The 25,767-nt window shown below is 33.6% G+C and overlaps 1 protein-coding gene across 1 annotated transcript in view; it reads right to left on the bottom strand.

Annotated features, from left to right (window-relative positions):
- cdi (serine/threonine kinase) overlaps positions 1–25,767 on the bottom strand; it is an 84,422-nt gene that overhangs the window by 8,020 nt on the left and 50,635 nt on the right. Inside the window, exons 2-3 of the mRNA XM_085952688.1 lie at positions 17,235–17,356; positions 1,055–1,250 (exon numbers count right to left, since the gene is read on the bottom strand). Coding sequence (XP_085808814.1) covers positions 1,055–1,250; positions 17,235–17,356 — 318 coding nt within the window. The remainder of the gene's footprint in view (positions 1–1,054; positions 1,251–17,234; positions 17,357–25,767) is intronic.

Genomic DNA, 25,767 nt, shown 5'->3' with positions numbered 1-25,767 from the left:
TTTATATTTCCATCCAGTGGGTGCATTATTCTGTATCATATCATTGTGTGTGATGTGTGGGTGTTTAATCACGTGTGGGTGTATGCGTGTTGCACTCGACATATTATGTGAGATTTTTGGAAGAGTGTGGGTGTGGATAAAGTGTAGCAACAAGACACATGTAGTCCCAGCGAGATTGAAATGTATTCAAATCCGAGTAGCTTTTTCATTGGGTTCGTTTGTAATCATTCCATGAATCAGCATGAATTAAGGACAGTACAATGGTCAAGAAAATAACATCAAAAGATACACAATTATTAACGAAAAATAGTAGTCCCACTTGAACAATAATAACATTATGACATAATATTATGCAAAAAAAAAATTGAAAGAGAGTCAATGTCATTTGTATGCGCTCACATTATTTACCTTTTTAATGATAGTTACTTCCCAAATATTTGATCAGTAAAAATCAACACAGAATGTAAATTCGTAATTAAATAAATAACTACATGTACTTTTTAAATACAGTGAAAATAAAATCAACCTTAAAAATATTTTATATTATGGTATATTTATTATACAGAAAAATGGTTTCTTAATAAACTGGTATACAAGATTAAAAATTTAATATAAATTCAGCTCGACACATTCAACCGAAAGTTGATATTTATTTTTTATATTAATTTCATTCTGACAATTTAAAAAAAAACAAGATCTTTAAATAAAAAAAAGTGGTTTATATTCATTAAAGAAAGCGGTCTTTACGAAAATACGCTATTGTGATTTTTATTAAAAATTCAATATAAATTTAATTTGAGTGTCTTCTTTTAGCATACACAAATCAGTGTGATAATATAATGTTATATAACGCAACAATGATAAATTTTAATAAAATACGTTTATTTTAAACTTATTAACTTCTGAAGAAAATTTGTACGTTTTTAACTTATCCAAGTATTTATATAATCGCAATCTTAATCAATCGATAATGAATCACTTTGCTCTTCTCCGTTATAGATACTAGATTATTTTATATCAATGTTTTTCGAAGTTGAAAAATATAATATATTACCTTGCTCGTAAGATCTCTGTGAAAGACGCCGCAAGAGTGTAGGTAGAGCATTCCCCGTGCGACGTCTGTGGCCAGAGAGACCCTCACCCGCTGAGGGAGAGGTCCGCCGCCCTGCAGGACTTGCTCCATCGAACCGCCGTTCATGAACTCAGTCAGGGCATGGAGTTGACACTCGTGGACGCACACGCCCATGAACCTGGAATATAACATAAGAGACTTTAATTATAACGCAAGGAACATGGAAAACCATGGACGCCACTCGTAAAAGACTGACCACACACAAGTTGACAACATCATAAAAAAAGGTCACTCGGCTTGCTTCGCCAATGAAATCTCGGAATATGTAACAAAATGAGGCTGTTATTAGTAAAAGAAATAATTATAAGGCAAATATTTTATACGGTTGTCAACTGCTTCTCTGTGTGTAGGTCTTGGCCCCACAAGGGGGGGACTGACAGGGCTCTAGCCTGGGGCTTAAGGGGGGCCCGGCTTGGCGGATCGATCAGTCAAGTGCGATAAAACACACATCACGAAATTGCAGTAAAAGTAAAAAAAATATGATTATACGCTATTTCACTTCAAGCGTAATAACATTAAAGCAATTTAAGCAATTTTTGATTATTGTTTGTCGATATATTTTGACAATTTCATAATTCAAGTGAATGCATTCAAAGACACAAAAAATCGCTAAAAAATACACTATATACCTACCCTTAATTTTTATCTCGAATACCATTTGGAACATGCAAATGTAGATCACCACACGTTTTTAATTAAGTTTTGCAATAGGTAGGGGGGACGCCAAAGATTCTTGCCTGGGGACCCGCTTCAGGATGTTGAGGCTATGGTGTAGGTACTAAGTAGGTATAGCTTTAAAATAATTGCAAAAAATGTATAACTAAACAATAAAGTAGGTAAAAACTTATCACCCATATATTACCTAAGTCACTTTGAGTTGTTGATTAAGTTGACTTAATAGGTATGTGATGATTTGTTACCTATTTTATTGTATTGATTTGTATATTAAGTTAGAGTTAATAGTATTCGGTGTCAGCGTTTATTTGCCTTTTGGTGAGTGTACACAGTGCCTGAAGATGCCGAAAGACGAAACCCAGATCGCAAAAAAACGACTCAAATTCTTCCTTCGGTCGATAGCATTAATAGTATAACTAAACAGTGAAGAACGGTAACTTTTCATTGTATTTAAGCAAGTCGTGATCGTTTGTGATATTATTTTCATGGATTCCATACAATAGTGAAAATGCCCAAAAAAAAATATCGATTATATTTCTACTGGATTTCAAAATGTACAACTTCCATCATCATCATTCGTGGAAGAAGATATCGGGGGTAATAGGAAGATGCTTGGTAGTGGGTAAAGGTGAAAGCGGAACGCGGAGGACGCGTTGTCGACTACATTGTTGAAAGGCCAAAATGCAACTGTTCTAGGACGACGATCGAGATGCAACTGTTTCCTTTTCCGTTTTTGCGAAGTTGTCTATGGACTATCGATGACCATAGACAACAACATAACAGCTTGTAGGTTTATATACAAAACCTTTACAAAGATGTATTAATTGAGTTATCACTTACTTGGTAGAATTCCATTTTACAAGAAATTAAAATATAATTAATATTAAATTCTACAGGTTTTTAAAAGGTTTGTCGATAGCTATTTCGGTTGTAACACCATTATCAAGATTATTCAGATAGGCCGTTTGCCTTTTCTTATATACTATACGTATAGATAGAGACAGAATACATTTTTTTATTCGTTCAAACAATATTATGACTTTGTATACTTATTATTAATTGTAATATTATTAATACTTTGAAAACCCTAAGTGGGTTTTTAATGGATATCAAAATTTACAAAATTTATCGAAAGTACAGTGTTCGAGTGCATTGGTTATTTCTTGACATTATTAATCAATTAAAATATTATTATTAATCATGTGCTTAAATTATATTTAATAGTGGCGACGAATGCATTATCAAATTTTCATTTATTATGTGATTACTTTTGGATAATTCGCGATTAATTTCCAACTGTTTGAGTAAATTTAATTTTAGACCTTTGTTACATATATGCAAACATTCTGGCGTTATGTTATTACTGATGCTATGCGAATTTGATATCAAATGTTTAGCGAACTGAGAATCTGTTTTACCATTCCTGAAAGACCGGAGGTGTTCATCGAAACGCGTTTTATAGGCCTGCCAGATTGACCAATGTAGGTGCTACATGTGCCACATGTTATTTTATAAACTCCGCTTTTCTCCAGTTTGTTGATTTTATCTTTACTATTTTTTTTTCTTTACAAAGATCCCAGCGGCGGTGGGCCCTGTTGCCGTCGATTGCTTGTGCATCCTTTGTTACCAACGCTATCTAATCACCGCAACGGTTTCGTTGGACATAATCAGTCCTAGTGAGCACAATCTGATCTATCTGATGTGACATCTTTTTGTATAACTCTTTATATCTATTAATTATGACAGAATTTACTTAGAGGTCATATTTCAACTATTGTCAAACCATGCTATTATTTTGCATAATATATTATATTAATATATTCATAAAAAAACATATACTGACTACGTGATAATAATAACAAAATTAACTCTTCTGCGAGTAGGTACGTAGAACGGGAAAATGATAAAAAAAAAAAATAAGTAGTACCTAGTGACAATCCCGTGGACTGTGAAGATAAAATATTTTTGTGCATCCGCGACATTTCGATAACTGCAACATACTATAAAATCCGTTTGATGAACATCCTTGTTGGAACCAGTCGCAGATGCGAGTTGTAATGCAGAAGTGGGAGGATGATGGATGTGGAAATCAAAAACAGGATAGCGTGGGAGGCACTTTCGAGCCCGATAAAAATGCGTAAAGCGGTATTTTCGGTAGGCACTTGCAGATAAACCAAATCAAAATGCAACAGAGGAAATCACACTAAATATAAACGAGGACGATTCTTGGTCGGCGATAAAAATGTATTGGTACCTACACAATAATCTAAAACAGGGGCGGGCAAACTTTTTAGATGGAGGGCCAAATTCAAGAATTCAAAATGACCGGCGGGCCGCAAGTAAAATACTATTTTTAGATATACACTATTTATTATCACGAAAAATAAACATTACAAAAAAAATAATGAGAAGAATGAAAGTGTTGTACATTTTTTCAAATTCAGGTGTTAATTTTGTGGTTGATATTTTCAAAACTGCTTGTAAATGGGCATCGGAGATATTTGATCGTAAAGAATTTTTATTGAGGTTTATGATCAGAAATGTTTGTTCACATATATAGGTTGATCCACAAACAACGAACAAAGTTGTTCGAATTTGTCTGAATTAAGGGCATTGTAAAATTTGGATATATCTTCGCGACGATGCAATTCTCTTAAATCAGTGTCACACTGCAGACCAATAATCTCAAGTTGTAGCTCTGTCAGTACACTATCAATATCTATTGAAAATGGATTGCGTACTGTTGCTAAACTTGTCTCAATTTTTCGGAAGTCACCAAATCTTTGTAAAAAATCGTCATTCAGAGCTTTAATAATTTTACCATATTCTTCAAATTTATATTCTGGTATATTCAGCAACTTCAAAGTTGGAAAGTGGTCCACGTTCTTATTCGATATTTGTCGAAGGAACAACTTGAGTTTTAATTGAAATCCATTCAAACTCTTCACCATATCGTGGGCATATATTTTTTTTCCTTGCAACGCAGAGTTAAAAGTATTTAAATGTGTCACGATGTTCAACATAGAAAATAGTGGTTACATAGTGTGAGACGAGACGCAAGGAAGACGTACTGAGATAATACATTAACGGAACAACAAATTCTTTAAATTTTAATCTATTGTCAATATTTTAAAAAAATATATAAAAAAAGTTATTCGTAATCAGAAGTACAATTAATGACGGCGGGCCGCAAAAAAATACCCGGCGGGCCGCAGTTTGCCCTCCCCTGATCTAAAATAATGTTAAAAGTCATGTTGAGGTGACCATACGACCATTAACCACAGCCACCGGTGGTAACCATACACTGGAAACTGCATTTCCTATAAGTATAGTTTGTACGTGTCATAAAAACACGCTTATTAGCATGCGTCGACCGGATGCCACGAACTACAGAGTTCAAAGAGTCGACAGATAACTGTCACGACTGATGACCGCTCGTACCCCGCCTATTGCCCTACCGCACCTTGTCGCTACCACGGTGAACACGCGTACTTTATCGTACCCAGACATTCCACGATTTGATTCTAGCGATGAATACATGACGAAGGATTCTCATGCGACGAACTACAGAGTTCAAAAACTTGACAGATAACCGTCACGACAGATTTTCAATTCAATTTCAATTTATTTTTTAACATATTGTGGACATTACAAATTATAAGTTTAGGACGTTCACATCATGACATGAAACATTATAAACGATAAAAATGAAAATTTAAAAAGAGAACATAATATAAACATACAAAAGCAGTGAAAATACAATTATACATATATAGAAGTTCAAATAAGTGCACTGAGTTTGCTAAGGAGACCCTATTTTAGGAATTTATAAAATAGCGTCCACCTAAACTCACCCTCACGCAAGTGGAATATATCCAACACTCGAAGCAATTCGGTTGAACATAGTGACCGCCCGTGCCCTGCCTATAGCCCTACTGCATCTTGTCACTTCCACGGTGGACACGAGTACTTTATCGTACCCAGACATTTCACAATTTGATTCTAGCGATGAATACATGACGAAGGATTCACAACTACAAGTCGTTACGACGTGTCGCACCCGTACGTAGGTAGTTATCGGTTGCGCCTGGCATATGGCACTTTGATGATGATACACTTTTTTGACGTTGTCTTTAGAGATACATAAATATTATTGATAGTTATGTGGGACCACCACAACACAATACAAAACGTTTTATGACAATTTCCTAATGATCTTAATTTTTCAAAGTATAACTTTGAGTCGTTAACAAACGTAGATAAAAAATCTGTAGGTATAGCAAAACTTTAAAAAATAATAGAAATTTTGTCACCGCTAACAAAAATAAACATGTCAACAGTAGTATAAAGTGAAAATTAGTTTTTCTTTTTGCATCTTGTTAATATTTCATTGGGTTATTTATGATGTTTTTCTTGCGTCACAAATGCAGACGCTTTAAACGCTCAATTAATAATATCACAAAAAATATTTAAAAAATACTCCCCCGTAAATAAAGCGGCGATTTCAGATTTTGTCACATTTATTCGCCATCAACAGACACCAAAAATTTATTTCGCATTCGAGGCAGGATACGCATCTCTGGAACGGGTCCAAAAATTCACTAAAAGACGAAAACTGCGACTAATAAGCAGGTGTAATAGCACAAACGATTTTCAATATCATTACGACACACACCACCTTTCAAGTAAAGTGAGGTAAATTGTATAATAAAACTCATTAAAGTGACAATAATACTTGTAACAATGAACAGAGAGATAATTAAAGCAACCAGTGGATCTATTCAATACATAAGGCGGCTATCTTATATATTAGGCGGCTATATTTATATATTGAGGCGGTTAATTGTTAATAAGTTAACCTTCTAAACTGACAAAAAATTCTGTTTTAACAGCCCCTCTCTTGGCTGTGTTAACTTTTAGAGCGAGATAGACAAATTTGTCAGTTTAGACAACTAACTAATTGTAACAATTATAACCCTCAATAGATAAATATGATAAAATACCGTCGATAGCCTCCGATAGCCGCCTTGTGTATAGAATAGACCCACAGGAAACCCCTGAGAATCGCTTATTTTGAAGAAACGGATAAATACCAGATCACTCACATTTTCAATTCATTATATTCGCATTCGAGTGATCCTATTCTATAGAAGCTCACATCGCTTTAAAGAAATAAGCACAGCTAAAAAAGCGCATTAAAATTAGTACCTACCACCTACCTACTTCCACAATACTGTACACATCTGCAAAAAATTCATTTCAAGTAGGAAACGACCTATTATGGATATTTCAGAATTTGAAAGTATTCGTTAGAAATTGTCGAAAATCATAAGTAGGTATTATTCTGCTAGTAATAATTAATATCGTCGGTGTTTCGTAAAAAGGGCGAATTAACCAAAATGCTACTTTACAGGAGGAGGATTTTTAACTTTTGACATTTATTTGTTTTTTACCTGTAGATGATTATAAATATCTAACAAGTTTATAATAAAGCTTAGAAAGAATACTGTCATTATAATATATAATATTTTAAAAGGCCTAATATGTCACATTTGCTTTTTATTTCGTAATTTTAATTAATTTAATTTTAGTCGATTATCGTTTTTAAGTACTTTCCTGGGGAGATAAAAATTCGCCGTTTTTACACAACAAAGCTAGTGGGGTACATATTGTATTTTCATTAAAATCTCGATTTCGCCAAAACGGTTGATTCGCCCTTTTTACAAAACATCGACGATATTGAACTGCAAATATAATAAATAATAATTTGAACCATGTATTTAAATTTGGAACCTGTAAGCATTTTGAGTGCAGAACAGATCCATGCAAGTAAGCCAAAAAACATCGATCATAGAGAATACTTATATGTTTGTAAATTTTAAGTAGAAGTTTGTTGTATTTGTTATTATAATTATACCAATATTACGACAAGGCGTTCAATTCAAATAGTGCATTTTTTGACAGCGAGACTTTTATAAATGAAAAATATTAAGTCCGATGTTAATAATTGGTAAGATGTAATGCTTCCTTTCTGTGATGTAGGTGAGTAGGTTAACAACCATTTAAAAATAATACTAGAAGGGATTAATTATCATGAGTAAACAAAAGCGTGTCCGTTCATTTTAGAATATTATGGAATGAGTTTTTGTTACTGATTTTTCACTGAATACGATAAGAAAAGGTTTCCCACTTTCATAGTGTCAACAATGTTAACTACCGGAATAATAAATTAATATTATACACAAACGCCCACTGCAAATATTTTTACGTAATCACATAAAGAGGACCGGTTTAAAAGGTAGGTAGGTACTTATTAACATGCATACATTTCGAAAGCTACCTAACACTTTTTAAAAAAGGAGAGTCGACGGAATGCAGTTATTTATTATAAAACATACAATTAAAAAGAAAGCATGAAAAATAAATGAACTCCATTAAAAGAATGATAGAAGTAGTAATGCACTTATTTCGTATCTGAAAATGGCGGTCACTTTTCGACCGAGTGTTCCAAATATTCGCCGCAGAGATAACGCTACATTCATAATTTCATTCAAAGAGATTTCACACAAGAAACGGCTAAAATCATTTTACTTTTGAATTACACGTGAAAGTGAGCAGTCTAATAAGACGTAAAGAGCCGTTTTAATTACACCAATAAAAATATTAATATTATAATATAGAAATTTAAATGTTCTTATGATATTACTAATAAAATATCATAGGCTTCCGCTTCGTTAGGAGTTTTCTTCTGTCATGTTTGTTCTAGTTTCTATGTTCACTTCAGTATTACCATGTATCCGTAAATCCCAGACCAAAGAAACCAATCTTACCGTCGGTAAATAAGCACACCTTTATGCGACAATTTGTTAATAGCTAGTGTAGATTGCAAATAAATACGGAATGTCTGGGATTCTCATATTGTATTTCGGTACTCGAACCAAATGCTGTTTTACGGCAGCGAATAGCATCTTACGAATTAAAACCTGCGAGAACCAAGCCATAATAGATACGTAATAGGAAAAAATACTCCTCGATCTATAAAAAACCTAAAATGATGCAATTAAATATACATAACTTTGGATATTTTATAGATTTTTTTATCTAATAAACATATTTTGGTTTTGGCAAGGCATAATGAATTTTAAAAAAATGGACCAACAATATATTGTGTCATACTAATATGTATTCTTAATCCAACGAAAACAAATAAGTATAAATGAAAAAATGTGCACAATTTTGTTGTATCGCCCAAAGTATGTATACAAAAACTATTATAGTTTATTGAACATTATATAATTTAGAAAAACACTAACTGAGAGAGTATATCACAACCAATAGAAAAAACCTTTTTGAAAAAAGTAAGCCAACCGGTCGGGAATCGAACCCGGCATCTCCAACGGGTAAACGCCCCAAACTCGTCGCATTCAGCCATAGAGATTAAAAGAAATAGTTAATTAAATATTATAGTTTAGTTTAGGCATGGTTTAATTGATTTTTTTTTTAATTAACCAACACCATCTGTAAATTGTAGTCTTAGTTCAATAAAAACAAATACTTATGACTAACAAAGTTTAATGTGCACTATGTATGGCGGATCTTAACAGCCTACCTCTCGAGAGATTCTTAAGCTTGCCTTCTTTCTCTTCAAGCGAAACGTATTCCGGCGTCCTGTAAGTCTGCTAAATACCATCCACATTTTGTAAACGACGGACATGACTCAGGGAGACGTAAGCCTAGCGAGCCACAGAGATTCTTGCGTCGTGGTGTCCATAATGCTCTACTTAAGGAGCAAAACATGGACTAACAAACTAAGAATGAGAAAAAACCATCACACAGTTCTGGGGCCATATTCTTAAAAAGTCTATATGCAATGGGTATTAAAATTAATTTACAATTTGGAGCAAGCCTTGGAAAGCGCAGTTGCAAATTGTTAGCTTGCGTAAATTCCTTCGGGAGTTTAGAAAATAGCACATTATAAATAAGACGAAAATGCATTCAACGTAATAAAAAAAATTCACAACAACTTGAGGAAAACCTGGGAATCAAAAAATAGTGTTTTAATAATAAAATTGGGTCGGTCTTAGCTTTGGGTTTTCGTATGCAGAACTTTAGTTTTAATTTGCATTTACTTAAGCTAAACATCACTGCGATACTAATGTACGATTGGATGCTAGCCCTTTGTTCTAAACTACATTTTTCGGTAGTGAACTGTCATAACAAATTTTAAGTATGTACCTACGTAACGCAGGGCTACAGTATTCGGAGAATACAACTCATGAAACCAATTTATTGTTGATTTTGAACCCATAACCTTCCGTTGCCAAAAATTCTAATAATCTAATGGGTGACCAATGACATTAATATGGACGAATCATCTGGAAAAGAAAATGACACTCACTTTATTGTCGGGTCTGCCGAATGGCATAATCTGTTCCAACGCCATTACAATAAGGGTGATATTGCTATAAATTCCTGATGCTTTTTGTTGGATCTGCCGAATGGTTCGGTTCGAACGGGTTCGCTCAAACATTAGAAACACTGCTCTAACGCCATTACAATAAAGGTCATATTGCTATAAATTCCCAATGCGTGATATCGCATAATGGAAATTGCGTGACGTCTACCTATACATGCGAATGCGCGAATTTACTTGTTAGCTACTGTATTGAGTGCGTCGTCCATTAATAATGTCATTGATGGTGACAGACAATTAACTGCACATCCGAGTGCTAGATCCATTATTCAAATAATATATCTGACCACTTCAGCTATGTTCAGAGAACCTTCACCATCAGAGTCACGTCTTCACACCCTTTCCGTCGTAACCAGTGTCCGAAAACTTGTACATATGCAGTTCGCCGTATCACACTTCACCGTGAAATGTTATATCGGAAATATATGGCCGTATATTAAAGACAGTTCAACCTCTTTGGGTCGTATAGTACTGACATAAAATTCATCTAAATAAAACACGGTTCCAGCGTAACGTAGAAGCACCTTCCAAAATTATGCTGGGAGTGTATCAGCAATATTAACGTATACAGGACACACACCTCCATACAAATTCTCAATATTAAAGTAGACATTAGCAGAATAGATCATCGACGTGAACGCATTTTTTCAATAATCACCCTTATTGCAATTTCGGTTAGAGTTTATTTTCAGATAGGTATATGCAAAGCATTTATTTGTGTGTAACTATATTTAAGCGTACACATACAGCCGCGTTAGCAGAATAGGATAACAATATGGAAAGGCATGAACGACCTATCTTTTTACGAAAGGACGAATTTGTTTGTGCAGACGCATCACTGAATGTGTCTATATTATCTTCGGTGCTTACAACTAGTGGTATCCCACAAGCTCGACGCAAAGAAATAGTTGAAAGTATAAAAAATCGTGACATATTGTGTGTCAATGCCCAGGAAGACTTCAACAAAACACGGATTTTGAAACCCGTGTACATGATTCCTAATTTGATAACCATACTGTTGCTAAATAATGCATTTATTCACCCGTCTTCCATGAACCTCGCACAATTTATCATTATTAAAGCGTTTAAGTATTCGTTATTAGTTTTAATGAGTAAAATGATTCAGTAAGTAATGCTATTGCTATTACTTTCGCCAATCAGATAGTCCGAGAACTATTAAGGGCACTCGATGAAATGCTGTAGACCTTGAAACACATAATATCGATCATCCAACGAGAGTCCGAGAAGATCTTAATCACATCACGTTATAAAGATAGAAGATAACATAGATCGGTCGACAGATCGTCGCTATAGGAATGGTTTGTCGAATATCCGTTTTTGTCGAAATCGACCTTTTAATGCAGAGTGTTTTTTTGTATCTAAATGGTCTAGAACCATCCTTTTCTTTAAATTACTTTGTAATGGTAATGAATACATCATTCATATGCTGTAAAAATAATTTAAATATCGCCATGTATTTAAATATAGAATTATGAAATTTGTTTTTCGTCTCCTGAACATTTGGTCTATTCGACAAACTAATCCTACAGCGACGAGATGTCACACAAATATAGGGGACAGTTTGACGAATAATGTAGAATTAGAGATATTATTTATAAAATACACTGCGTCCGATGTGAAGGACTACCACTGGCGCAGAACACAAACACGCCCTCCAAACCAAACCGCCCCGCACCGCACTCGGTCTTAATCTAGCGTATCGCGAGGCACTACGTTTGATGTGAAGCATCTGTACATTTGTTTACGCCTGGTAATGTCTCAGGAGCAGATACCCAAGTCTGAGGTCACCACGCTCTAAGTGAGTTCTGACTGAGTTTACTGATTTTACTCTAATGCAAAGTGCCGGGGAGAGAAAAGGCACAGGAGACTAACAAAAAAGAATATCGATAGTAATGAATGACAATGGATATGCGAAGGTAATGGCTAATGATTAATCCGCTGATTAACTAGCGATTGTGTCACGGCCACGTACGACACTTTATTATAATCCTTTGATATTACATACATCCAGGTCAAAGATGGCGTTAGTCACCATAATAAGTGGCTTTAGGAGCAACTAATTAATCTCTACAAAAACACAATTCGAGGGCTTGATGTCAAACAACACTATCTACAAAAGTGCAACTTTACAGGAGACAAAAATCGTTTTTTTAGATTCTTGTAACTCAACAAGAGAAATGTTTATTTCAAACCTAATGTTAATATTTTATAATGTATTGTACATTTATCTTGCTTAATAGGAATAGTATTTAAAAAATATATATGAAAACAAGGGTAACTTACGTAGTTAATGTTAAACTTTACTGACGATTTAAGAAGAAATTAGAAAAGATTGACATAACATTGCTTGACTATCATGTAGCCGAAAATGTAAAATAACGTTATCTCAAAAAAAAAACACTTTTTTTGTAGATAACGTTGTTTAACTTTAAGCACTCGAATAACAAAAGCACAAACCCCCTCGCAGGGTTCTTGTGCCTTTGACGGTGATTGATTATATTATTATAGGATTTTAATTCCCCTCCGAGCGAGTATTAGGATTTAAGGTAAATGCTCAGCCTACCAGAGGCATCTAGCGAAAAAATGTTAAGATTGGAGTTTGAGACCTTTCATTGATAATTTAATCAATTCGTATCACCAAAAACATTTTTAAAAAATAAGTCAGCGATAAACTTTTCTAAAGTTTCATGATACAATAATTTATCAGAAAGTACCAGAAACAAATAAAATATAGCACAGTTGCAGAGCCTCCCTATCCCTACCAGTTGACATTGTCTAATATATGACATTGCCTAATATATTCAAAAATAGCACATCGCTTTATCCAATCTGAGATTTCACATACGAAACTAAAATAATTGTATATTACTTATGTGGTAAGAATATGGAGAGGGAAACTTAGCCAGTTAAATCAATCAATTAGAAATTATATTCAAATTCCGCGAAGGTCGATGGTATTTATTTTATAGTTATTTAAAAAAAAAAAACATCGATGTTTCCAAAACATAAAAATGTGGATAACTTGATCGAGATAAGGGGTTTTGCCCGACAATATAATCACCGTAACGAAATTAGATTTGATTTGAATAAAAACTTCTTCGTCTTTCCGTGCATCTCGTTTATCAAAAATTGGACGAGCTTTAATTAGCAATCGCAAGATTAGGTATTATGTTATCGAGAGGCGTCTCTATGCACATTTACTCCGCCATTCAATCCCATTTCAGTCCCGTTTATCGCCCAACGCGCATAGCGAATAATAGACACACCAGTGCATAGCAACCACCGTTAGGCGTGAGATGTGGCTACATATCTAATGCCAATATAACATACCGGCAGCGCCTATTTTATTATACGACCTTATAAACTGGTGAAGCTACTACTGCTTATATCCAAGCATCTGATGCACTTCTCTGTCTATGCAATACCGCTAGCGCCAGGTGCGATCAATCACGCTTCGTAACTGTACAAATAAATGGTTCAGATAATAATGCAAATCTGCCACATGCAGGGTTCGTCAAAGTAAGTTAATAACAATAATTAATTACATAAATGTAATATAAGATATCATTCAATTAGTTTGACATCTATTATCCCAATTACAACCGACAAAGGGTGATAAATGACCATGTAATTCAAAATCTAAAATCAGGACATTGAAGTTAATGGCCCCACGAAACCACACCCGCCCCGCACCACACCCGGTCTTAATCGGGCGTATCACGGGACCCTATATTTGGATGTGAAGCATCATTTTTTTATGACTGGGAATGTCTCAGGACCAGTTACCCAAGACTAAGGTCGATAAGACTTAAGTTAAGGTACCCATGGGAGAGATGAGCACGTAAAGGCAATATTAAAAATTGTAGTAAGTAACAAATTAAAGATAATACAAAACTGCCGAAGAGATCTTCGTTGTGAGAAATACAGGATGCAAACCACATCCTCTGTGAATGTCCTAAAATGTGTACGGAAAGGGAAGAGCTGCTCAAGTCGGTTCACCCAGCTGTTGGGCCCATCGGATCGTCCGACCTGGTCGCCACAAAGGTCTATCCACCGCTGGAAAACATCTCCATATTGTAATCTAATTAATTATATAGTGTACTCATTATTAAGTAGACCTATTTAATAAAAAAAAAATCTAATCGATAGTGTCCCTAAAAAAGTTTCATTTTTAGTAAGGACGTCGTATAGAGAGACCACATGTTTGAAACATCGGACTGTCGCCAAATTTTAATAGTTTTGAAATTGCATTAGCACATGTGTATCGAATTTAAAGTAAAGAGTGCATGCATACAGAGCTCAAAAATTTGAAAATACATATACCGAATTTATTTACTGTGAAATTAAATTGCAACTAAGAATATTGCGATATTTACATTTAAAAAAGTTCCAATTACAGTCCCAAACACCTAGTGAAAAAAAATGCGTCAAACTCCGGAGACGATATTTACTAGCCCTGCCTTAAACCGTATGACACTACAATGGAGATGATACAACAGAGGTTATGAAAAGGACCTACTTAGCGTAAACCTCATTTTTTTCAGACTGTCGCCCCAATTCAGAACACATTTATCGACGTCATTGATAAAACCAGTCAAAAATAAATTTTAATAAAAGAGTCGTGTTAGTGATAGCATTACCTCGATTCAACCATAAAGCTGGTGGCTTAACTTTGGAGAAGTTTAGAGATATAATTCGCATGTTAGGTTGGTCGATAACTCAATTGGAAGACCATCACTCGGAAAGTAGAAAAATGTAAGGCAATTACGACGTATTGCAACAAAACGTATCACCGATTAAAACTCATAAAATGACACACACCTACTGCAGAAAAAAATACACGTTTGTTCCGTTATATAGCTATACTCGTGACTTTAAAACAAAAACAATTGTTCACACAAGTAAAAAAAACGTGGTGTCAATTGGTATTCTTTGTCGACTTTTAGCAGCCTGGCGTCCTCCAAGGGGGCGCCAGCACCACTTTGGGAATCACTGATTAAACCATAATACACATCTTCGCCAGTTATTGTGTAAGTTAATTATAAAGAATTTTACAATACCAATAACGCTCATGATTCAATAAATAATATTACGTATTTTTTTAAATTTACGTAATATAAATTCCATTGGTACACGCAGATATGTTATCGATACTTCGTAATTTAGGTACCTACCTACACAGCTTTTTTATACAGCATTACCTATCCTAAAAGCAAAATAAATGTTCATTCACTACATACAAGATACCTACATATACAGTTAATTTCGAGATATACATATATACATTTGATAACGTAACCATATAAGTATGCAGATAAGTAATTATGTGATTTGAAATCTAAAATATTTTGCATGACAATTTCTTATCCTTATAAAACAGATGCCAGCCCGGATGTATGCTAAATTACTGTGTAAATGCGACAGATATATACTTATGTTATCTGTTATATAAATAATTTGAATAATAAGCAAGATGATAAAATAACGCACTAATAATAATGAAATGATGACTGCTCGCCATTACTATGTAGTATTAAGTGCACAATTTTACATATTTTTAAAAATCAAAACCCAAGCCATTACATACATAAAATCAAATGACAGCAAAATTATCATAAACGAATAAATGTATGAATAAGTAATTTAGAGTGATATCGACAAGAAGCTATTTTACAACGGATGTGTTTTTTTATATCGATCTGACATATTATAATATACATCGTAGTTGGTTCTCCCGTTTCTCGTCTCTATTCACGCGGTCAAACTAACGATTTAAAAAATCTCCCTTTAGCAAATGTTTTATATTGATATTTTGACAACCTAGTTTAGAATATCAATACAGATTATAGTTACGGTAGCCGACCGTTCGCTACGGCGCGGGACATAAAAAAGCTGGCGTGTGCTATGCCCTGATTATGACACGTGACAGGGTGAAGTAGTCATTATTATTGAAGGGAGGATTACAAAAACAACATAATAATGTAAGTTTTTTTTTTTCATATTTCAGATATATGTAATTTTGTTTTTAAAAAATGTCTATATGCTCTAATTTACTGTTCTTCAAAAAACAACATATGCCATGAATAAAAATGTGTTAAAGTTTCTGTGATTCCAGAAAAAAATCGCTGACAAAATAATTTCTACAAAAAACTTAAGTATGTCAAATGACATCTGCATATTACATATTTTTCTGATAAGTAGGTACTTCAAAAGTTATAATATAATGATCATTTCTCATTGAAAACTAACCACATTATTGTGTATAACATCAAAAAAAAAAGTTTTTTTTCTCTCCTATAATCCACCCTTCAATTTATTGATAGCTCGACATCTATCATTTTATTAAGATTGCAAAAACTATACTTGCACTCGAATATGATACCTATCCAATGACTATAATATGACGTAAGGATAAAAATAATTACACGATAAAAAGAACTTTTTATATACCACGCTTTTAAATTTTCTGTTGAATCATATAAACTTGACAATTCTGTGTATTAACAAATATTTTTTTGTACTTGATAAAAATACTGAATAAAAATGGAATACTGAAATGTCATTTTGACATTTCATATTGATTTCCATAGTAACGCACATATATATTAATAATTTTGTTGCTAGGACTGGACACACAAGAAAAAATTTGTACTGGACAAACAAGAATACGAGCTAATAAAAACGTGGTAATAACCACAGTAAACTATCATTATTTTGGATTTATTGAAAAAAACAGGAAAAAGGTAATAATTTAACAAACAACATGATATCATGCATTTTAATATGTGTACCTACAATGCGTCGTCAGGGTATTTATTACGAATCATTTCGCAAGTGGACATCGTTACTAAATTATCAACGTAATGGGTGTTAAAAGATATTGAAATAATGTCAAATCGAGTTTTAATGAGATAAAGGTTGAAGCGAACTCACCCCAGGATATTCGGATGATTGAGTTTATTCATCAGCTGCACCTCCTTCAGCATGTTGGGCCGGTTGGACCTCTGTTGGTTCAGCTTTAGCACCATCACCTTGCCCGTCGTCCGATGGGTCACCTGAAATGACAAGAGACATTCGAGTATTACGATAAACGCCACATATTATTTACAATGTCAATTGAAGGGTGAATCGAGTATCGATTTCTAGTGAGGGTTGAATAAATTACTTGATACTTCGTTGATAATTAAAAATTGGATGTCAACATATAGATAAGTGGGGGATCAATATGTGAGGTTTTTCAACCAACTAAATCAAGAATTCAGATTGGCGATCATCATATTGGTCATCAGCTGTTTGGCCAACCAATTGGACTCTGGATCAAACATTATGTCATTTTTGTCACATACGTGAATCGAACCTGCACCCACCGGCTTCAGTGATGGGTAAGTACTTTATGTGGTAATATATTTTGACTGTTTTTTGTACATCAGTATATAAAACAAACAATTTTAATTGGAATGGCAGCAGGTTAAAGTAGAAACATCAAGGATGAACATAAAAAATAAGTTTTAATTTCAATAAAACATCGTAAAATATTACAACTTCTAGGCTAATAAAAAACATCTCAGCTTGTTTTAATTATACCAAGGCTTGTTCAGCAATAAAGCAACGAAGATAAATATTTATAAATTAGACATCAGCTATTATTAAATCGTTTCGTAATCAAGATATTTCTTATTAATTAATTATCATTAATCTCTTAACAATACAATAATTACTAAATAATCCCAGTGGGATAAAACAATATTACACGTGACAGGTTAGCGCTAAACACAAGGTAGCGTGTGCTTTTTTCGCTATTCAAAGAACGTAAGCGAAAATATCTTGGTTTTTTTTTTATCAGCCGACTAGTATTAATTGTGTTGTGTGGAATTCGCTTTACTTTCTTCTATTGTCTAACAATTTTAACATTTCGTAATTAATATTTAAAATAGTGAGCATCGTGTTTCGCTTTCTACGTGCCAGGCACAATGGGTCTGACACCAGGGCATGTCAACCGGCATTCACACACCAATGTGTGCTCTATTAATGAGACAAACAAAGGTATTGATAAAAAAACAAGTACCGTAGATTGCACTTAAGATAGGCAAGTTTGCCTTACTTAATTACATTCTGATGAAAAAATCGCAAAGGATAAATAATTCAGGGGCTGAGGATTAAAAGAGCACAGGTGACATAAATGTAAAAAAAATAGTTAAGTTTAGGTAGTTTTCACATCACGTGATTAATAGTTCGTTTAAAATGAATCAACCATGTAACCACTTTTATTTATGAAAAGTTATTAATATAAGTATTGTATTAATTAAAATAAAACGCAATGCATAGTAAGTAAGTACGTAATACCTACACATAATTTAATAATCATCAGGACTGGTTTCAGACGTTGTCAACTGATACAAAATATACAATAGTAGGTACGATTATAAATATAGATACTAAAGTCATCTATTTATGAAAAATAATTAAATACAAATATAAAACTTTGTGAAAATCGAATTACACTCCACTTACGCATATAATATAATTATGTATATCCATAACAAAATATGTATATACTTACATATTATTTTGAATGTAACATAAAAACTTAAAAAAACGTAAATATTTTTATTGTATAGGAATAATGTACATAGCATTTAAAAATCAGACCTCATTTAGAGAATGTTGCAACGGTTGCACAGAATTAATAATCGCATATTTAACTTAACTCAAGTTGATTATTTAGGCACTGAGATTCATTTAATACCCAGCACCCCAAATATTAGTTAAATAAATAAAAAATAATAATAAACAGACTGTCAATTTTCAATTAGATAACGTCAAACTGTGTAAGTATACCTATCCGATAATTATTAATTATATCATCGTATTATCTACACAAACACGTTAAGTGGTTAGAAATAACTCTTTTGTAGGTATATTGTATAAATATCAATATTTTGTAGAAATGTAAAAAAATATTATCATAAGACAATCACATTCTTAGCTTGAATGAGAACCTAGTAATACGGCACATCGGGTAGAGTGATATGGAAAAATCAACAAGTGGGTGGCGAGCAGAGGTTTTCACTTTTACTGGTGAACACCGTTTAAAGGAATAAATTATACAAACGCATCACGCGACCGAGGTGACTGTGAGGTGTGCCCCTTGCAATAAATACTCACCTAGCCATTAATCCTGACTACAATAGCTGTTTATTTATTTAGAAAAAAAGAAACAAGTAAATGGCGTGATACACCCATCAAATGACTTAGTCCAGAGTGGGAAGCCGGCAGCTTAGAATTAATAAAATTATATGAAATGGACAGGACCGGATGCACTACCGCTGTTTAGTGTTCGGCGTAATGAAAATTGACAGATCGAGGCGAGCCTATGACACTATAAATTGAATTGCCGTCAGTTTACAGTCTTATAAATTAACAAATGCGAATGAAAATACGGCCAATCAGCTTACACTAATAGAAAATACAGAAAGTATAATAATTTGTAAATATGTTACATAGATAAAGTAGAACGACCTCATAAATACAAATACATTGAAAGTATCATCTATATATTTTTATCGGTTGTCTTTGGTAAAAATATATCATGTACATTAATTCTATATAATACATTAATAATGACTAATACACGTCATTAGTACTTATATGAAAATTATCAAGGACGTTTTGTTGTTTTTCATTTATATCTATGACTAGATAGATACGTTATCTTTTTAGAACAGGTAAGTGTAACTCAAAAATTTCATTTTCGCTTCTGGGTTTTCTTATATGAAGACTTTCTTTTATTTCATTTTCTCAAACGTGTAATTATAGCCCACGACTTTTCCATTACTACACTATTGGATGTGCACATTGCAACAATAAATTGACACTAAATACCTTTATATACCATGCACTTTACGTTGTATTAGCCTTTATTTTGTTTGACCATGTCCGTTCCTAATATGATCATCTCCACAGTACGGTGATTTGTATAAACAGATTTTTGTTTCTACGAGAAATTGATGTTAGCCACTTGGACTACAAACACAAATTGAAAAACAAACTGCTAATTTCCACGTAATAATAATAAACAAACAAATAAGTAAAAATAATCATAAAGTACGTAAAAAAACAACCCTTGATACAAACTAGCATCCAAGCTACAAATATCAATAACAATAACGTGAAAATATAATTTTAAAATAAAAAAAAGCCCCTTCAAGGATTTGGTGTATCTTTTAAATCAATGTAACAACTACAGTTTATGTAGGTCGTTTCCGATTATATCCAAATGCTTTTTTACACCTTTGACATGTAAAACCATAGAGAAATCCACATACAACGTATAAATTCCATGTCCTGTACGTTACTCGGCAGTTTCCATCTCCACATACTGTTTCAAATTTTTCTCAATATCCTCTCCCTTTCATTCAAGAAATAACGTAATCGTAGATGCATAACAATATTATCTGGTGCAATGGATCTATCGTATCATGATTTCACCCATTTTGCATAACAAAATTTATCATTTAATAATAAGTAGGTAGAATGAATGCATTTAAATTCCATCCTCCAACCTTAACGTGTGAGTTAAGTTATTTGGCAATATTGATTTCAACAGTCTCTTGCATCCAAATACGGTTTATGCTGTGTTTATACATAGTTAACACGGAATTAAAGTCAATAAATATCTATCTTTCAATACAAACGCATGTGTGTTGGAAATCGAAACGGAATTATAATAAAAAGGCGATGTTAGGCAATCAATGTTGAAAAGTGTGCCTAGTGATGCGAGAGTTATCGCAATTAGTTTAAAGTGAAAATTGTTCCTGGTTAAGACAGGTGTAGTCAGGAAATTAAACATATGCGCTATCACTTTAACAAGGTAGAAAGCAGTGAACGCATAAGAAAACCAGCGCTCGTCGCTATGGAAAATACAATGTTGAACAGCATTACATGTTTTATGGACATATTATTAACTTGAGCACAAAATGTAAGGCACCGCGAATGGTACCACAGTACATATTCTTCTGTTGATAAAGAACGTAAGATAATGAAATTAGATAACGCAAGTTTCAATGAGATATCGCTGATATGAAATCTGAATTTCAGCTTGAAACAAAGATTATTAACAAAATTATATCGTTGATTTGAATTGACTTTATTTATTGAAATAGCATTTTAGTCGAATTGTTAAGTTATGATAAAAGATAAGTATCGGAACAGAAAATGAATAGGAACTGGCTTATCCTATCGGGTGTGGTAAAACAGGCACGGATCTCAAATGTGAAACAATATGAGATAAACTTAAACACGTGAATTTTATTTTTAATAATTACCTCCGTTTCATAATATGGATTAAAATTTGTCCGTAACATAAGGCACATGAAATATTTGAAGACAGTCGGCGCGATATGTCCTTTGGTTTTAAGCCTAAAACAATAAAGCGAACCCTGCTTCAAAACCAGTCAAAGTCAGTCTCTTTAATTTTTGTGTTTTCTGGTAAGTATATTAATAATTAATAACAGCTGTAACGCCATTATAAAAACTGCGTCATGTATGAATTTTGCCGTTGCATACAATGATAATTACGGAAAGAGACGAGATTATATTTCTTATTAATTTTATATTATTTTTTTTACAATGTCCGATCCTAAAAAGATCATATGGTTCGTTTGCTTGTTTGTTTTTCGTGGGTTTGTGCTAACAGATTTTTGTTTAGTCATTTGCTCAACATATTAGGTCCATACTCTTGACTCCAAACATACATCGAAAAACAATATGATGTGTAGGTATTTGCCAGACTCAGGTTTTGAACCTGAGACCTACGACATTATAAGCCGATGCGTTAACCGCTCGGCCATCGTATGCGTATTTTATGTAATTAATAGTAGTTGATCTGGAAACCTTATGAACGTAATAATTTTTAAATAGGTTTTTACAAGTCATATGTTCTTGTGCCCTCGGGTATTTTATTTATCAATTGAAATAAACCACATTAAGTATGTACTTAGAATCAAATTATCAATATGTATATATTAAATGTATACTATTAACATGTATAGAGCATGGTTTCCCAAAGTGGGCGATAAAGCATTGCTGGCCACCGCGGTAGACGAGGATCAAGTAGGCAATAGGAAATATAGAACTTAATAAAGACACACTGGTACCACAACCCCAGGCCCATCCTTTTCGTTAGCTATGACGTTTATTTTACTGAAACAATACTAAGAATAGTGAAAAATATATTACAGTGTTCCGTTTTATAGTCCAAACTATTTCATGGTCTCGTAACAAAATCCGTTAAGTGTGATAACAATATTATCAGTTATTACCTACTGAATAAAACCAAGTCACTTGGTCTGCTTACAAAATCTATATTTCGACAAGAAAGTCAAGAAATTGGCGGTACGCCAGGTTCTCGGGTATTTGTCAAGCCATTAAGTATAATACCGTGGAATTTAATAATAAGACTCGTCACCTGGGAGCGTGTTAACCTGGCCAAGGAAAGGAGGGGGATTTTAACAGAAGCTTCACTAAGAAAAACCAGTATTGGGTGTACACCCATTAAATATTGTATATGTATAGAAATCGTACCTATATGCCATTGTCTTTTTCTTTATTTTAGTTGAAGGGTGTTATAAAAATATGGCTAATAGTAGGTAGGCATTTACTAATTTAATAACATCCCTTTTCAATTAGCTATTTTTATTCAATGGATAATAACAAGATTTAATAACGTAGGTAGCATATAACATAAGTAATTTTTTTTTTGACCATGTCCGATCCTGATAGGATAATATGGGCCTCCACAGAGTGGAGGTTTGCATTGACAGATTTTGTTTTTTACGAGAAATGGATGTCAGCCACTTGCTCAACCTATTAGGTCCATACCCTGACACACACAAATTGAAAAACAATATGTGTACTTGCCAGACCCAGGATTCGAACCTGGGACCCACGGCTTTATAGTCCAACGCTTATCCCGCGCGGCCACCGTGGGCGTAATTTGGGACACCTCAAATAAGTCAAAACTAAAATTTCAGAAAATCCTGACAGCGTCTATGAACCCAACCCATTACATGTTAATACATTGATTCAAATTACAAAAGATAATTGCTAATATTAACGAAATTTGAAATAACACCTCCACTTACTTAATTGACAAAGCACGTCGCTCGAATCGCAATGTTTGTAGGTTCAAATCATTCGGTAGATACAAAAAGTTTTATAAAACATGTATGTTTCTAATGTGTTCCAAAATTTATTTTATATGTTATCAGTTATCATGACGTATTTAATCTGTGTTTGTTCTCCGTGCTCCTTTCTACCATGGCAAAGTAATTTTAAATTCAGTCAGAGCACACTTGAATGCGTTGCGTCTTCATTGTTGGGTAACTGTTCCTGAGACATTCCCAGTCGTAAAAATTCCTGATGCTTCATACCCAAAAGTATGGTACCGTGATACACCCGATTAAGACCAGATGTGGTGCGGTTGTGTAGTATGTGCAAAATATGTGTGTTTGAGGCATCATTGTTAAATAAGCTTTTTTTTTACTAGAATTCGTTGTTATCCGTTCACCTCAATCATCAGGGTTAGAATAAAAACACAAAAATTGACAAACAAAATATCGTGTGAATTCGACCTACCCACCAGGAATGCAGCGCGTTATTCTGTACTCCACAGTGCACGATAAAACATAATAATCGTAACGACGAAAATATGAGTAAAATTCTTCATTATTTAACGTAATAAGAATAATTCAGTTCAAACCGGGTTTTGCTTTTGCCACGAAATCGAGTGACATATTTTTTGTACTAAATTTTCCCATTTTTAAATTAAACATCTTCGTGGAACGTAATTCTGGTCCTTACACCTCGATATTATATTACAATATGCACCTACAGCTTAATTTGGGCGATATTATGTAAGCATATTTGATGGGTCAGTTAGTACCTACTACCTACCTATCAATTTTATTACATTATTTACATACGAGTATATACATATTATTATTTTAACAATAATTCAGCAATACTTACAGAAAAAAACGATAATTGAACTAAAACCCGTAATAAAATATTTACTATACTGATCTGGTGGCTAAAGTCGTACAGCTAGCTACCTGCGCACCCACACATTAGTCTAATAGTTAGAGCACACTGTCTGTATAATAGATGACATATGAGTTGCTGACTGCCGTATATTCAACTATGGGTACATCACAAATTCGTACACTTCCATGGTTTAGCAGGATTAGCTAATAATTTATTAGCACTAAAATTAAGTCCAATCGTTGGTTATATACCACTAAAAAGGGTACTTACACCGGTATATCTATTTATAACTCTAATACTACCTTATAACATTGGTACTCTAACTGTGGTCCGCGAAACCCTGGTGGTTATGTGACAAATTAAACATTTGTACTATGTTTTTGGTGCATTAAGTTGTGACTATATTGAGATGCATGTCGCGTACTATCACGCTGTCATGGCGACAAATATAGTATATGGTTTCGTCATTTTGCAGAATATTTTGAACACGATTTCTGTAAATTCAATGATGGCGTAACCTAGTAACAAGTCGCTGTAAATTCAATAATATTTTGAACAGAACCCAACCCGCAGACCATAGATAATATACAACATTCTTATAGAAAATATATAGTGCCAACTACAAAAAACAAAAATCACGAGATTTTAACATCATTTGAAAATATGTTGGCAGGTAGAAAATGATAAAAAAACGTTCATTGAGTCATGCAGGTGTCGATGCGGTGCAGTACAACGTGAGGTGACCTCATTGTTGTTCTGGTGATTTCGGCAGATTTTGCTAACTGACAATGTTCCTTTAAAGGTTAAAAATGTGCTACGGGATGGGAGCATCAGTCTGATAACATTTTAAACACCAAGAAAAGCGACATTACAAACTTTTTCCCGTACCGGCAGCTAACTGTGACGTCACGTGATAGTACACGACATGCACCATAATATAGTTCGAGCTTAAGTATACTATATACCTACTTAAGATAACAAGTAGGTACGTATATAATGCCTACGTACGCCAAAAAACTATAATTTAAGTAGAGTTATTTTTCAAAATCGGAAAAGAAAAGAAAGAAAGATTTTCTATTGGCAGGTTAGAAGACATTAAAAAAAGTTCCGATATGATTCTGAAAAGAAAATTTTCAATTGGCTATTCAGAGAACCTAAAAAAATATATTAAGAAATTCATTATTCAGTAAAAGCGGAGTATATCAGTTAAATCGATGTCTCTAGAGGGGTACTAGCATGTTGGAAGTTTAGGAAGTTTAGGGAAGTTACAAAATTAGCTTTGTGGGAGCAGTTAATCCGCGTCTCCAACAAATTTTATTTCAATTTGCATAAACAAACCATCCGAGATAGAAGTGGTATAAACAAAATAAGCATTAATCATGTTTATATGCGAGCGTTACATAAATTTATTGTCCCTCTTGAT

The sequence above is a fragment of the Rhyacophila brunnea genome, unplaced genomic scaffold (assembly GCF_057557595.1).
Source record: "Rhyacophila brunnea isolate RB1 unplaced genomic scaffold, BYU_Rbru_1.0 scaffold_3, whole genome shotgun sequence".
NCBI lineage: Eukaryota > Metazoa > Arthropoda > Insecta > Trichoptera > Rhyacophilidae > Rhyacophila > Rhyacophila brunnea.
This window is presented reverse-complemented; position numbering and strand designations above follow the sequence as displayed.